We start from the raw sequence: 13,777 nt of genomic DNA on the forward strand, positions 1-13,777 counted from the left end.
ATGATAAGGTGAGGTCAAACCAACTAACATGACGGCCCAAATGCCATTCCCTTCTTCGCTGGCTTGAATGTCTGCTCCATTGCCTCCTCGAAGGTCGGCTTGGTCAATCCAGGTGCACTCCAGCTATAGGTTTGATGCATTCAGACCGTAGTCATGAGTTAGCCCGGGACTCAAAGACACATACACTTCCAGTTTGACGTGCTCTTCATTATCAATGCGATGTATGAACATGACCGCGGAGAGGTTCACATCGGAGAAGTGGCCTCCATTGAAATTGTTCAATCTATCCCGAGTCAGATTCTTGATCCATTTCGCTCCAGCACTGAAGTTCGTCCGAGGATAAGGTGTACCGTTGTGAGCATCCATGGTGGAGTCGTGGTGGCAACCGAGAGAGAATGCGGGGTAACTGTAAGTTTAGCGCCCATAACATTCAACCCACGTTCACGTGTGATCGAGTCCTCTCCAACTCGCCGCCATGTCCTCCACCACAAATGAAGATTCACCGAAGCCTGTACGGCCCTCACAATCCCTCACAGAGCATATACATGCAATGCCTGGCTCGAAAGATTGCCTGTCCTGTAGAATAGTCGGCACCGGGACATTTGCGGGCGTTGGGACGTACGCGTTATACCAGGCTCGGCCGGCTGCCCTGGGCAGTCCCATGCAGAAGCGACTCGTAGCGGGATTGGGTGTCTGTACGTTGAATTCAATATCTACCGCTGTTTCGTGGATCTCAACCATGTCCAGGCCTACTGATTGGTGGTGTTATCAGGTGGAGACAATGTAAGTTTTTGTTTAGACTGTCCGCACGGTGCTTGCTCATATTCATCCAGAAAAGATGCTTCCGTGTAGTCCTTTGAGCACGCCATAGTTTGCCTCATTCCACTATTGAAAACACGTCCAATGCACTCTCATCTCGTTCATACCAAAGCCTATCACGTAGACGTTGGACACGCATTCCTGGTGAACTCTTACGCGATCTGTATTGCCAAGACTGCGTGGTCAGATGGCCTCACCATCACATTGCTGACTCCACGCTTATAGCTTCCTTGTGGGCTTTGATGCAAATCAGTGATAGCCTTATGATACTAGTGACTAGTTGCTTTGAGTCGAACTCTCCTCTCCTTTATCATATATTCATGGTTGACTTATTTGTTGCGTTGAAATTGTGAGAACACATCGAACTGCATCTGAGAATTGGAGAGGACTGGAGGGGTGCCCGGCTTTCAAACCGACCACGGGATAACCGGTGAGCGCTTCACGCGTCCCCGCATCTCGACCACACAGTCACTGTCATCTACGCGCCGGTTTCCCTCTGGTCTACACAAGGCCGCCGAACTTCTCCCATTTGAGTCTCAGCTATTCATATAGCCAGCTGAATCATCCGCAACCATGTCTCGTTTCTTGAGTACTGCTGCCTGGCGAACGTCCGTCTCTATCTTTACCCGTACCCCCCAACAAAAGTTCCTCCTTACCGGAACGTTGCGCAAGATGTCGACAGCTGATTACGAGCACATTCTGACGTCCAAGCCCGAGCCAACCGTCTCGCTGATTACCCTCAATCGTCCGAGAGCACTCAATGCGCTATGCTCGCCTCTGTTCGTGGAGCTGAATGATGCCCTCAGGAAAGCAGACGAAGACCCGGAAGTCGGAGCCATTGTTTTAACTGGTAGCGAGAGAGCATTTGCAGCTGGCGCAGATATCAAGGAGATGAAAGACAAGGAATGTGAGTTTGTATCTCCCCTTAATATGCTTCCGCGATGTATATAACTGTACTTCAGTCTCTGATGTCTACAAAAACAACTTCCTCGAGAACTGGGCCACAATGACCAAGATCCGGAAGCCAATCATCGCTGCAGTTAGCGGCTTTGCTGTATGTATTCCATTCCTATCTTCACCGACTTGCTGAACTGATACCACTTATCTAATAGCTTGGGGGAGGATGCGAACTTGCTTTGATGTGCGACATCATTCTGGCTTCACCCACCGCCAAGTTTGGCCAACCGGAAATCAACCTCGGTGTCATTCCTGGTGGGGGAGGCTCCCAACGATTGACACACGCGATCGGCAAGTCCAGGGCTATGGAAATTATACTGACTGGTCGTCAGTTCTCTGCTCTGGAGGCCGAGCAGTGGGGCGTAGTGAGTAAGGTCGTTGAAGAGGGCGAGGGTCAAGTTGTCAAAGAGGCCGTGGCCATGGCTAAAGTTATCGCGAGCAAGTCGCAGATTGCAGTCCAGGCTGCAAAGGAGGTCGTCAATGCCGCGTACGAGTTGAGTTTGCCCGAGGGGCTGAGGTTCGAGAGGCGCATCTTCCACGGAATGTTTGCCACCAACGACCAGAAAGAAGGTAAACCAACATCCAACCACTATCATGACTTACTCACCTCACACAAACATAGGCATGGCGGCCTTTGCCGAAAAGCGCAAACCAAACTTCTCTCATTCATAACTGAGCGACGAGATCATGCTTTAAATAAGACTAAAACCAGGATGTACCATCATAGCTGCTGTCTGTACGTCGATTACTTGACGTCACCTGGAGGAATGGAAGTATCGTTATTTCACCACCGTACTGTCAACCCGCTTGCACTGTCTAGCGTCGTATCCCGACTTGGAGTTGACAGGCACATATTGCCAGCCCCTTCACCAACAAAGCTACCACACATTATGAATTACGGTTGTATTAGATTAGGCCCATTCCATTTTCATAAAGGAATGAAGACGAAGAATTTTGACAGCAATTCGCCTTGATTTGTTCAGCCCGGCATTCTGAGCAACCCATTAGCCCTGCTCAAGGTAGGAGATGTTAATCAATTGTCAGTAAATAAATAGCAAAGACTTACACTCTAATCATTTCTTCGGTAAACGATTTTGCGATCAAGGTGAGCCTGAGGACCGGGGTTGCTCATCGTAAGTGTCACTTAAAACACGCAGAATGTCGTCGGTATCAAGCATAGAGAGTGGCGATATGGGGGGACAATGGTACCGGAGCGAAGATAATTCGTGCGCTGACGGGTTGCTCTGACTTCCAGCGGTGCGGTGTACTGGTAGCGGTGCTGGGGGTATAGCAACCGCAAAGATTGTGTTCGACGTGCTGATACTGTGGGCAAACTCATCCATCCACACAACGCGATGTTCCTTGGGCTTAGATCGCACTACAGAGAGATAATGCGGGAATCGGTTGGGTAAATACTCTTGTACTTCAGGGTCAGCGAACTTGATGGGCGGGGTGGGGTGGGTTATTTGCCAAGAAGGTGCTTTTCTCTTCTTTGTCTGAAGTCTATGCCTAGCATAAACAAACCAGCCAGCCGAGCAAATGGCCATTAAGCTTAAGGCAACGGCGATGGAACCGAGGACAATGCGTAGTTGATGAAGTCTGGATGGAAAAATCAATATTCACACTGCTTATGAAGGAATACAAGAAACTCACTCGCGTTGGACTGCTTGGCTGCTCGAGACACAGGGAGAATTTCCCAAAGGATGGGAAGAACCATTTCTTGACATAGGCATGCTCGTGGTAGAGTTACGAGCTAGTGCATTGATAGGATTCGACGGTAGTATGGGTGTCGTCATCGGCGTGGCCACTGCGACCGTGGTCGATGATGTCGTACCTAGTTGCGGGGAGTCGGGGGTAGGTGATTCCGGCGCAGGGGGAGCTACAGTGGCAAGGGAAGGGGCGACCACCGACGACATTGCGGGCGACTGGCCCAGGTTCTTGTGGCTGCCGCCCTTAACGTTCTTGCTGCTCCCATGATCGTCTTCGCCGCTGGCGACACTATTAGTCGCTCCGCCATAATTCTTGCTTTGTTTGCGGTGCATGACATTCGAGATCTCTGAACGTCGAGGTGGTGAATTTGTCGTGATTGAAGGGTTGGGTACTCGCGTGCAGTCCATTTCTATGTGAGGGAGAGGTGGGACAAGTGCAACCAAAACGACGATCACCACCTCTAATAATGTAGAAGGACCATTGCAATATTGCTCTGTACTTGTCAGGCTGTAGAGACTCTGGTCTGACTGAAAATATAATTAGAACAATCAACGTCGCCTCATGACCTATTATCATCTAAGCAGCAGTGATGAGAAGTAGCGAAGGCCTATGGATGCTGTGGTTCACAATGGCTTACAATTATTGACGATATGCGGCCTTGGCTGAGAAGCGTAAGCGTATTCTCACTGATGCAATGGAATGCTATTGTGGCTTGCATTTGCGAATAGCTTGCAAAAATGCACTACATATGATGATTATCAGAGCAACGGCACATCAGCTAAGTGGTGTCACCGGGAGGAACGGAAATATCGTTATTTTATCGGCGTCCCACTATGTAAACCACAAGGTCAATAAACGGGGTTACGACTGTGATAGCAAAAAGACCTACCACTTTCTCAGTGAAGTAGATGTCTCGCTCAATGATCTGCTTAACTTCCTCAAGTGATTCTGCCTCAAATATCAGGAGTGACCCTTTGGGCTTTTTCTCTGCTCCTTCAGCGATGGATTCCGGCGTGATAGTCATGCCCGCGACCTCTTGAAGTCAGAAAGCGTCAACTGCGAGTCAAACACACCAACAAACAACTCTAGCGACAACGCTCAAACTCACTTATTACACTCGACTGAATGAGAGGTGCAACCTTTTCTAGATGTTTCGGCCTTACTGCAAATCGCCGCTGGGTAGCTTCGCCGTCGGTCATGTCTGGAGCGTACACAAGGAAATGGTGATGTTTTGAGTCCCCTCGACGCCCAAGCCCCGCGATGCTGCGAGAAACGCCACCATTGAAGCCAGTCTGTCGATTCACGCAATTGCGGATAGTAGAGGCCAACATTCTGGTGATATAGATTGGATAAATTGTGGTCGTCTTAAATAACTACTTCAACTCTGTGTGTGGGAAGCCACGGTTGCCGCCGGCCCGTTCAAGGGATCGTCGTCGCAGCGACGAAGGGTAGAATGACAATTCGCTCTGCATCCCACTTCCACAAATTGCTCAGATACAGACCATTTCAAGAGGTGTAGGTCCGACTCACCACTCCCGACTTGTAGTATATGTCTCCCTCTACCAGCTTCCGGACCTCGTCTATATTCGCGGCCTCGACGATGAACGTCGATCCTACCATCTTCTTCGGTGCATCAGGTGTGGCGATGGACTCTGGTGTAAGCAGGAATCCTCCGACGCCTGGATCCCCCGTAAGTAAGTTTGACTTGCGCACATCTCCCAGATATAGTTTCTTACGAATGACACCATCGGCGATATTCTTCTTAGCCATCTCGACATGCTCGGGCCTCACAGATAACCGTTTCTCAAAGGTTCCATCCTCTGTTTTGTCTGGAGCATAGACGAAGAATCGTTGGAGCGGCTCGCTTGACATCGAGGAGAGGAGAAAGAACCCAATCAGTGGTCCACAGTTACACCAGTGTTTAAAGATCTCCGGTAAATGATATCCGTTACCGGGCCGCTACGTTCTGACCCCCCTTCGTGTCAAGATCACCTTTGGCTAAAGGAATTCGTCACTTGGCTGCCAGGCTGTCACATTCGTTCACTGAACCAGAGGAAGACTGTGCATCAGGGGACCAGGTTAGGAAGCCGAACCAAATGCTCGGCTCAAATGCACTTTCCATGGACACGGGCTTATGCCCTTCGAGGGGTACCTACCCCTTCCGTGGTTACGTGTATTCCATCTGTCATGGATCCGGATTGAACTATAGGAAGATACTGCTATGTTGTCGTTGGATTAGACATCGTAAGTTATTATCATGTTCTTCCACTAAGTAAGCAGTTCTATGGTTTTGCCGATGTAGGTGCAACTTCTCCTTTTTCTGTCCGCATGCCGTCACAATACCTCTTGTGGTAAATTGATACTACAAGGGGGCGATGTTGAAATATGTGTATCGACTGATTCCTCTGGACTGATGTCCAGCCACCAGGTCACAAGGTATGATGTTCCAGAAACGCCACTCTCCACGAACCAGCTCCCTTGAGGGCGCGTGCGAGCGAACGGCTTGCCATTGGTATGGCTGCTTTATATAATGACATGTAACGTACTTCAGAGAGCCTCCCACTTTCATCATGGAGTACCCATCTTATGTGTGGGCAGCCTGCCTCTGCATATCAGCCTATGCATTATACAGAAGATACTTTGTGACGTCTGTATCTCACATCCGAGGGCCTTCTCCGGAGTCCTTTTGGCTAGGTAAGACGCGATTCTCTGTCCTGATACAACACCCACTGATCGTTATTGCCCGCAGGGAACCTTAGAGAGTTGTTCCAGTCCCAGGCTGGAGAGGCCGACTTTAAATGGCAGAAACAATATGGGGATGTCGTCCGTATCAAAGGGACGCTGGGGGTACGCAGACGCCTCTAATGCTGTTAAGGGGATTAATGGGGCCGCTTTCTACTGCAGGAGGATAGGCTGTTGATCTCTGACCCGAAGGCTTTGCAGTACATTTTCCACACGTCAGGATACAATTTCCTCAAGTGGCCTGAGCGTACCGAAATATCAAGAGTTCTCATGGGTCGTGGACTCCTGTGGTCTGACGGTATGATGTCGCTTAGTTTCTATGTCTCCATATTCTCATCGATCGCTAGGTGAGATACACAGGCGTCAGAGAAAGGTCATGTTGCCTGGTTTTGGAGGTACGGCACCTTGTTTTGACGCTTCTCGAACTCCAGCTAATATTATCCCTAGCCCCTGAAGCTAAATCCTACGTCCCAATATTCCGTCAAGTTGCGGATCAAGTGAGCAGTTGCCTTGCCGTCTCCGCGCCAGTGTCTGAAACTGCAATATCATTCTCAAGCTGTGTGTTAAATGGGAAGATCTATTGGCCGCTGCGCCCGACCAGACGAGTGTCGTTGATGTTCCTCACTGGCTCACCCGTGCAACACTCGACACCATCGGACAAGGTATTTTGACCCGCTCAGTAAAATGTGTATTTACACTGCTCATACCCTACCAGCGGCCTTTGACTACAACTTCAATGCCATTGAGAATTCGGAAAACGAGTTTGCCGAGTCCTACTTTGGACTGATGTGAGTCCGACTCTCTCACTCGTGCGGGGGAACGGACAGCTTACTACGGACTATGTCTCACAGGGCAGATACTTTGGGATCTCCCCCAAAATCCGCCATATTCTTGCACGCAGTCTCGCCTGTATGGTTCCTGAACCTGTTAGCGAGATTCTCGCCCTCCAGAAACAGAGCACACGCTCGGAGCGCCGCTAGGATAGCCAATCGAATCGCAAAAGAGATGATAGATACGAAGGCCGATGCATTATCTCAAGGCAAAGGAAACAAAGACATTATGAGTCTACTTGGTTAGGTGCTTTCCCCTCCGCACGGATGGCATGATTGCTTACTAGCTGATTTGGTGTTTGATATAGTTAAGGCCAATGCTGGTGAGAACGAGAAAGGAAAATTATCCGAGGAAGAAATGTTTGGTGAGATGAGGCGAGTACACTGATCCAAAATTGCGGCAGAACCGAACTGAGCCACTTATAACATCCACTCCAGGACAATCCTTCTGGCTGGTCATGAGACGGTCGCAGTTACTTTGCTGTGGACACTCTTAGAGCTTGCGCGTCACCCCGAAGTACAAAACACGCTCCGCAAAGAGATCAGAGAGACTGAGAAAAAAGTCCGTGTCCGTGGGGGTACTTCCTTCACCGCAAATGATCTGGATGACATGCCCTACCTAGCTGCTGTTCTAAAGGTAAGATTTTCTTGACCACATCATTGCCACGATCACTGAACACCTATAGGAATCAATGAGATTCCATCCGGCATTGTATCAGAACTACAGGGTTGCAGTAAACGACGACGTCATTCCACTATCTAAGCCCATCGTGAACAAAATGGGCCAGGAAGTCCAGGAGCTTCAGATCCCAAAAGGTATCAAAATCATTGCTTCCATTGCTGCGTACAATAGGTATATGTCTCGCTTTACCTCGGCATCTGTGCACTCAACATGTATCTGCTCAGGAACAAAGAGGTATTTGGAGAAGACGCAGGCGTGTGGAACCCAGATAGGTGGCTGAAGGACTCTCAGGAAAGGAAAGGCCCAACACTCGGCGTATATGGTAACCTGTGAGTTCCCCATCCACTCATAGGACAAAATTGAATACTCTGACCGGTCGTCATGAAAGACTTACATTTGCCGGCGGTGTCCGTACCTGTATTGGCTGGAGGTTTGCGTAAGTTTATATGTTCAAGTCGTCCAGTGTCTTCTAGGAGTGACTGACGGATTTCGCTTTCAATTTTCAGCGTCCTAGAATCGATGACCTATATCGTCGAGCTAGTCAACCGGTTTGAATTTGCTATGACGGACGTGGCCGCGAAGAATCTCAGGAGAGAGGCCTGCCTTGTCATGCTTCCAACAGTCGAAGGCGAAGTCCACAAAGGAGAGCAGCTTCCACTTCAAGTTACCATTGCTCAGAGAGACTGATGTATATTGTATGTGTATAACCAACCCTGCGCTATGCATAGAACAACTCAGTATAGTGACGTCGCCTCGATTGCGACTTGCGGGTGGGATAATACCACCAGCACATGTGACCAGCGATACCACATTGCGAATATTGGATGGCTCTCACACCATCTGAATTAGAGAGAATTGACAGTATGATTCCCTGCCCTTATCTTCTCGACCCCCTCAATCTCGTCCCGAATGGCTCCTCTCGTAATAAGTATTGTGGCCGCAGGAGCGATGGGCTCAGCTGTCGCCCATCGGTTACATGACTCTGGTTGCACTGTGCTCACAGACCTGACTGGTCGGTCCGAGGATACACGACGCCGAGCCAAAGAAGCTGGGATGGAGGATGCGACATTAGAAGACATAGCATCACGCGCCAAGTGGGTTTTGAGTATACTCCCCCCTCGCGACGCACGATCGTTCGCGGAGAAATTCCTCGCTGCCTATACGAAGATACAGAAGACAGGGGCTGCCAACTCTGATAAGATCGTATTCGTCGATTGCAACGCCGTCAATCCCGTTTCGGTGAAGGGTATCGCTTCGATCTTTGCGCAGACCCCGCAGATCAGGTTCATTGACGCTGCGATCATTGGTGGTCCTCCGAATCCTGACGGATACAATCCTACTTTCTACGCTTCTGCACAGGCAGAGGACGGGAAATTGCTCGATGAATTCGCTTCCTTGGGTCGATATGGCTTGAAAGTATCTCTATTGCAGGGCCAGGGTACGGGAATTGGGGATGCCAGCGCTCTCAAGATGTCATACGCAGTATGTAGTCGCCACTTTGACTATACATGCGACTATGACTGATAATATTGATCCATAGGGTATCTCGAAAGGATTCACTGGGTTATTAACTACTATGATCCTGGGTTTGTAAACGGTCATCATCACTCCAAGTGCCTTCATGATATTGAATGCGTTATATTTAGCTGCTCACAGCTCATCTCCGGCCACCGCCAAAGCCCTAATTCGCGAGTTGAACGCCTCGCAACCTATCGTTTTGAAAGGAATACCCACAAGGATTCCCTCAATGATACCAAAGGCCTATAGATGGGTTGGTGAAATGGAAGAGATTGCTGGCTTCGTTGGCGAAGGCGAGGGCGACATATACCATGGGTTAGCTCAACTCTATCAGCGAGTCGAGAAGGCAGTCGATGGTGGCTCAGAGGATCTTCAAACTTTGAGTGAAGTGATAGAAGACGCAAAACAGGTCCTAGATGGTAATTTGTGATAGATAGCCTCGTGTTCAGTGTGCTACGGTACGTAACGGTAGCACTATCTTGTTACACTCGCTCCTACCCCTGTAGAGATGAAGCGCCCAATTGGCGCTTGCCGATGCTCACGTAAACTCCTGTTCGTCGTTGGCCCTGTCGAGCGCGGTTCGACTCTTATGGCGCCAATGTATGTATGTTTTCTTCAACTGTACGGTTCCTTCGACTGCCTGATCACTCAATAGACGCGATAAATTCACCATTCACTCTAAGGCTGTGGTTTGCCAGGATGTTGACTTGAAAGGCGACATAACTATCGGCGCTGGTACGCGACTCATTTGGGCATTTGTTCTCCTAGTAATTGAACGGATGGTCAAAGGTACCATCGTACACCCGAAAGCTACTATCTTTGCTATTGGTGGTCCCATAGTCATTGGGATGAACTGCATCATTGAAGAGAGTGCAATTATCGTCAACAGGTTCGTACTGAGCTACAGGTACCGTTATATCAATTAGTTCATGCAATGTTAGACGCAAACAAGTCATGCGCATAGGGGACGATAATCTATTCGAAATTGGTTGTCGTGAGTACTTACCCGCTTCTGTGTTCACCATCTAGTCTCTCATTCGGAATAGGCGTGGAATGCCCTAGTACAGGGAACTACAATACAGTATCTACTCGCGCACGCGTCCATCATACAGTCCGACTCTCTTCATACTGCGTGATCGGCGCAGGATGCCTCGTCGCACCGTCAGAAGACGAGATAATTGACGATTACACGACAATCTACGGGCCCGACGCGCAGAGGCGTGTATGGAGTGGAAGGGGGAAGGTACAGGAAGCAGATCTAAGGAAGAAACACGTTGAGTACCTACGAGATACACTGCCAAAGTTCAATCGACTCAGGAGAGGCGAGGCGACATGAAAAACTGGAAGTGAGTCTCGTCAGACACGTACTCTAGCTAAACAATGACACCTTAATGAATACTTTTACACACCTAGTCGAGCGTACATTTCAGTTGCCTAACCCTTTACCGACACATTCTCTGCTCTCGCTCGGTGACGAGTGATAGTGAGATACAGCCAGATTTCGTCACATTTCCCAACACCCTATCTGTGGTTATTTATAACTTCGCACTTATCTACGTCTTCACACCTTGGCCTGAGAACTCTGAGTTCGGCATTGGTGTGTGTTATTTCTACCACTGAGCGCAAGGGCCCCAGATAAATATTTGACAAAAACGATTGGCTGAAGAGGTGCGTAATTGGTTCTTAATGGAAGACCGTACACCACGCGTTCGTTCACTTATCTCTGGGAGGGCCCCTCAAGTGCCACCTTGTAGACCCATTCAGCAAACATTTGCCCATGCCTTCTCTGCGCAGAAGGATTGTCACAAGACCGTTTACCTACCGGGAGGATAAGAATCAGAATGAGATTCCATGGCGCCTTGCCTTCGCACCTAATCCTCCCTCGGAATGGCGATCGACGCTGAAGTTACTCTTCGAAGGAAATCATCTCATTCTCTAGATGATCCTGAGAAGGTTCAAGAGAAGATCGATGTCGAGTCTGTAGATGTCTCATTCGCCGATGAGGCTCTCCGGTTAGTTGGCACGGAACGGACTCAACGTTTCAGTGACGAGTACAATCGCAAGCTACGCCGGAAGCTGGTCGGTCTCTTACTCGAGGTCGCGTAATGAGGCCGTGTGCTCACTAAACGGCAGGACCTCTGCATTCCTCCCCTATGTGCCGCCGTCTACTTCACTCAATTCTTGTGAGCATTCCCTCCACAGATGTCTCCGCCTTCAATTGATCATCTCCCCACAGAGACAAGACATCTTTGAACTACGCAAGGTTAGCACTATTGCCATCTCGCTCTCAGCATTGAGGTGACCAGTTTATCAGCATAATGGGGCTGCCCATCACTGGACAGGTAAGAGACGTACAAGATTTTGAACTACCGGTGGTTTATGACGATGCAGAATTATAACCTAGTGTCCATGGCCTTCTATCTCGGTGTGTACTCGTGGGTAATGTATAGATTTATATGTGAAACTAATCCGAGCTGTCAGGGTTTCTATTCTTTGAGTTCCCGACAGTTTACATCTCCCAGAAGCTTCGGGTCGCCAAATACCTAGGTTAGTTGTGATACATATGATTTGGTAACAGCGCCCTTGACAATAATACGACATCAGGAGCCAATATCATCATATGGGGTGCTGTCTTGATGCTCCACGCAGTAGGAACGTCGTTCGGAGCATTCTTTGCCCTGCGGTTCTTGCTAGGTATGCCCTACGCTCACTCCAGTGAGCGATCACTGACAAAGATAACTCAAGGGATGTGCGAGAGTTGTGTGGCGCCAATCTTAATCCTCATTATATCCATGTTCTACAAGAAGAATGAGCAGGTAGGCCAAACCTATCATCATGATATGGGCTCTTTGCTAATGTCGAGTATAAAATAGGGCACGCGAATAGCTTGGTTCTATATCATGGTCAGTTCTCTAGTACATTCATGCACTGAAGTCGTCTAACTGTTACCACAGAATGGACTGACGCAAATCTTCGGCGGATTCGTTGCATACGTTTGTAATGTCATGATTCATAGCCACTCTACCAAACTCATCTTCTCTATCGCCAGGGGATTTCATTCTATGACGGTCATTTGCTGGCTCCGTACAAGATCATTTACATCCTTCTAGGAGGCCTAGCGATCATTGTTGGAATTTGCGTATTGATCTGGCTCCCCGACTCGCCTGTGCACGCAAAGATGTTGACGCCAGAAGAGAAAATCGCTGCTTTGGAACGCGTCCGGGATGACCAGGGCGGGACGGAGAACAAGAAACTCAAGCGAGACCAAGTCTTCGAGGCGCTACTTGATGTTCGAACGTGGTTGGTTATTTTGACAACGCTTCTTAGTAAGTTAGTTCTGTGTCCAACTTCGGTGAGGGCTGACTTAGGTTGGTATCAGCGAGCATTCCGAATGGTGGCATTAGCAATTGTAAGTCAAACTCTTTTCACAACCGGTTGTTTCTCTGACGAGATGTAGTCAGCAACCTCATCATCAAGAGCTTTGGATACACGTTCGTTCCCCTATCATTCACGTCCGGAAGTATACGCTAACATCATACGCAGGTCCAAGCAGGCTCTCATCCTTTCTACACCTGGAGGTGCCGTGCACACAATGATGACCTTGTTTTGCGGGTACTATTCAGACAGAAAGAACGAGAGAATGATTCCCATCGTCTTCGCCGTCGTTCCCACTATCCTTGGTTCAGGCGAGCGCAAATTTGGCAATAGACCAAGCGATACGCTAATTGGCCTGTCTCATAGGTCTATTAATTGGCTTCAATGGCACTGGCCAGAAGGGTGTACTCCTCTTCGGTGAGGCAATGTCCTGAGTAGCACATTATTTCTGGTCTGAAGAGTTTCTTTCAGGTATCTACCTTTGTTCCTCATTTGGGAGCGCCCTTTCCACCGTTTATGCGTATAATGCATCGAACACTAGCGGCCACACAAAGAAAAGCACGATCAACGCACTGACGCTTACAGCCTTTTCACTCGGGAACATCATAGGCACTGAGATATTTCAACCGAAGGATGCCCCCGACTACATCCCTGGGAAGATAGCAATAATGACTCTCCTTGGTGCTCAGCTGGTCATCTCGTTCCTGTTGCGTTGGATCAACCTGCGTTTGAACAAAAGGAAGCAGGCGCGTATTGCGGAACTGAAGGCCAGAAACGGTTGGTCAGATGCCGACGTGCAGAGGGAACGTGAACGACACGCATTCTTGGATATGACAGACAGACAGTATGTATTCCAAAATATTTCTAATTCGCCTCTTCACTGATGGCAATGTTCAATAGGAATCCATACTTCGTGTACACTGCGTAACTACCGAAGTGTTCGTGTGTATCTATATCATAGAGAAGCTACGACATCACGGGAATGGACATTCACTGAATCAAAGGACTGAGGACTACCCAAGGCTTAAAGCTTAAATTACAATGGCACCCTTTCGCGGTCACGATTTACTCAGTGCTTGTTCCTGTGGGCGCTTAGCAACGAGAGCACGTCCCTGAGATCGACTTGCATTGTGTGAGGCTTGAA

General features: G+C 48.9%; 9 protein-coding genes across 9 annotated transcripts; 6 read left to right on the forward strand and 3 right to left on the reverse strand.

Moving 5' to 3' along the window:
• Positions 1–23: 23 nt before the first annotated feature.
• On the reverse strand, positions 24–366 carry AMS1_2 (Glycoside hydrolase, 38 vacuolar alpha mannosidase; the record flags this gene model as incomplete). The annotated part of the gene is made up of 2 exons (XM_036777232.1): positions 24–123; positions 185–366. The coding sequence occupies 2 exons, from the start codon at positions 364–366 to the stop codon at positions 24–26; spliced, it is 282 nt and encodes a 93-aa protein (XP_036630852.1).
• A 109-nt stretch (positions 367–475) lies between these two features.
• PC9H_007705 (uncharacterized protein) lies at positions 476–852 on the forward strand (the record flags this gene model as incomplete). The annotated part of the gene is made up of 3 exons (XM_036777233.1): positions 476–695; positions 748–783; positions 839–852. 3 exons carry the CDS (start codon positions 476–478, stop codon positions 850–852), a joined length of 270 nt encoding a protein of 89 aa, XP_036630853.1.
• A 540-nt stretch (positions 853–1,392) lies between these two features.
• Positions 1,393–2,448, forward strand: PC9H_007706 (uncharacterized protein; the record flags this gene model as incomplete). Its single annotated transcript, XM_036777234.1, has 4 exons — positions 1,393–1,726; positions 1,782–1,873; positions 1,932–2,346; positions 2,399–2,448. 4 exons carry the CDS (start codon positions 1,393–1,395, stop codon positions 2,446–2,448), a joined length of 891 nt encoding a protein of 296 aa, XP_036630854.1.
• Positions 2,449–3,328: 880 nt separating this feature from the next.
• PC9H_007707 (uncharacterized protein) lies at positions 3,329–4,817 on the reverse strand (the record flags this gene model as incomplete). Its single annotated transcript, XM_036777235.1, has 7 exons — positions 3,329–3,375; positions 3,430–3,529; positions 3,591–4,013; positions 4,124–4,228; positions 4,279–4,317; positions 4,376–4,521; positions 4,595–4,817. The coding sequence occupies 7 exons, from the start codon at positions 4,815–4,817 to the stop codon at positions 3,329–3,331; spliced, it is 1,083 nt and encodes a 360-aa protein (XP_036630855.1).
• Positions 4,818–4,905: 88 nt separating this feature from the next.
• On the reverse strand, positions 4,906–5,358 carry PC9H_007708 (uncharacterized protein; the record flags this gene model as incomplete). The annotated part of the gene is made up of 3 exons (XM_036777236.1): positions 4,906–4,962; positions 5,017–5,165; positions 5,223–5,358. 3 exons carry the CDS (start codon positions 5,356–5,358, stop codon positions 4,906–4,908), a joined length of 342 nt encoding a protein of 113 aa, XP_036630856.1.
• A 698-nt stretch (positions 5,359–6,056) lies between these two features.
• On the forward strand, positions 6,057–8,427 carry PC9H_007709 (uncharacterized protein; the record flags this gene model as incomplete). Its single annotated transcript, XM_036777237.1, has 14 exons — positions 6,057–6,180; positions 6,236–6,333; positions 6,391–6,526; positions 6,576–6,623; positions 6,676–6,725; positions 6,785–6,890; positions 6,944–7,016; positions 7,080–7,300; positions 7,367–7,433; positions 7,497–7,695; positions 7,745–7,911; positions 7,965–8,069; positions 8,129–8,176; positions 8,247–8,427. 14 exons carry the CDS (start codon positions 6,057–6,059, stop codon positions 8,425–8,427), a joined length of 1,623 nt encoding a protein of 540 aa, XP_036630857.1.
• Positions 8,428–8,649: 222 nt separating this feature from the next.
• On the forward strand, positions 8,650–9,688 carry PC9H_007710 (uncharacterized protein; the record flags this gene model as incomplete). Its single annotated transcript, XM_036777238.1, has 3 exons — positions 8,650–9,222; positions 9,281–9,326; positions 9,387–9,688. The coding sequence occupies 3 exons, from the start codon at positions 8,650–8,652 to the stop codon at positions 9,686–9,688; spliced, it is 921 nt and encodes a 306-aa protein (XP_036630858.1).
• A 78-nt stretch (positions 9,689–9,766) lies between these two features.
• Positions 9,767–10,594, forward strand: PC9H_007711 (uncharacterized protein; the record flags this gene model as incomplete). Its single annotated transcript, XM_036777239.1, has 5 exons — positions 9,767–9,858; positions 9,914–9,993; positions 10,048–10,147; positions 10,200–10,252; positions 10,305–10,594. The coding sequence occupies 5 exons, from the start codon at positions 9,767–9,769 to the stop codon at positions 10,592–10,594; spliced, it is 615 nt and encodes a 204-aa protein (XP_036630859.1).
• Positions 10,595–11,145: 551 nt separating this feature from the next.
• PC9H_007712 (uncharacterized protein) lies at positions 11,146–13,561 on the forward strand (the record flags this gene model as incomplete). The annotated part of the gene is made up of 17 exons (XM_036777240.1): positions 11,146–11,337; positions 11,392–11,441; positions 11,495–11,521; positions 11,573–11,600; positions 11,650–11,683; positions 11,740–11,805; positions 11,863–11,952; positions 12,004–12,074; positions 12,132–12,161; positions 12,213–12,251; positions 12,308–12,584; positions 12,638–12,667; positions 12,716–12,749; positions 12,802–12,938; positions 13,000–13,050; positions 13,105–13,477; positions 13,534–13,561. The coding sequence occupies 17 exons, from the start codon at positions 11,146–11,148 to the stop codon at positions 13,559–13,561; spliced, it is 1,557 nt and encodes a 518-aa protein (XP_036630860.1).
• Between the last annotated feature and the right edge of the window lie 216 nt (positions 13,562–13,777).

Source organism: Pleurotus ostreatus (genome assembly GCF_014466165.1).
Source record: "Pleurotus ostreatus strain PC9 chromosome Unknown scaffold_5, whole genome shotgun sequence".
In the NCBI taxonomy this organism is placed as follows: domain Eukaryota; kingdom Fungi; phylum Basidiomycota; class Agaricomycetes; order Agaricales; family Pleurotaceae; genus Pleurotus; species Pleurotus ostreatus.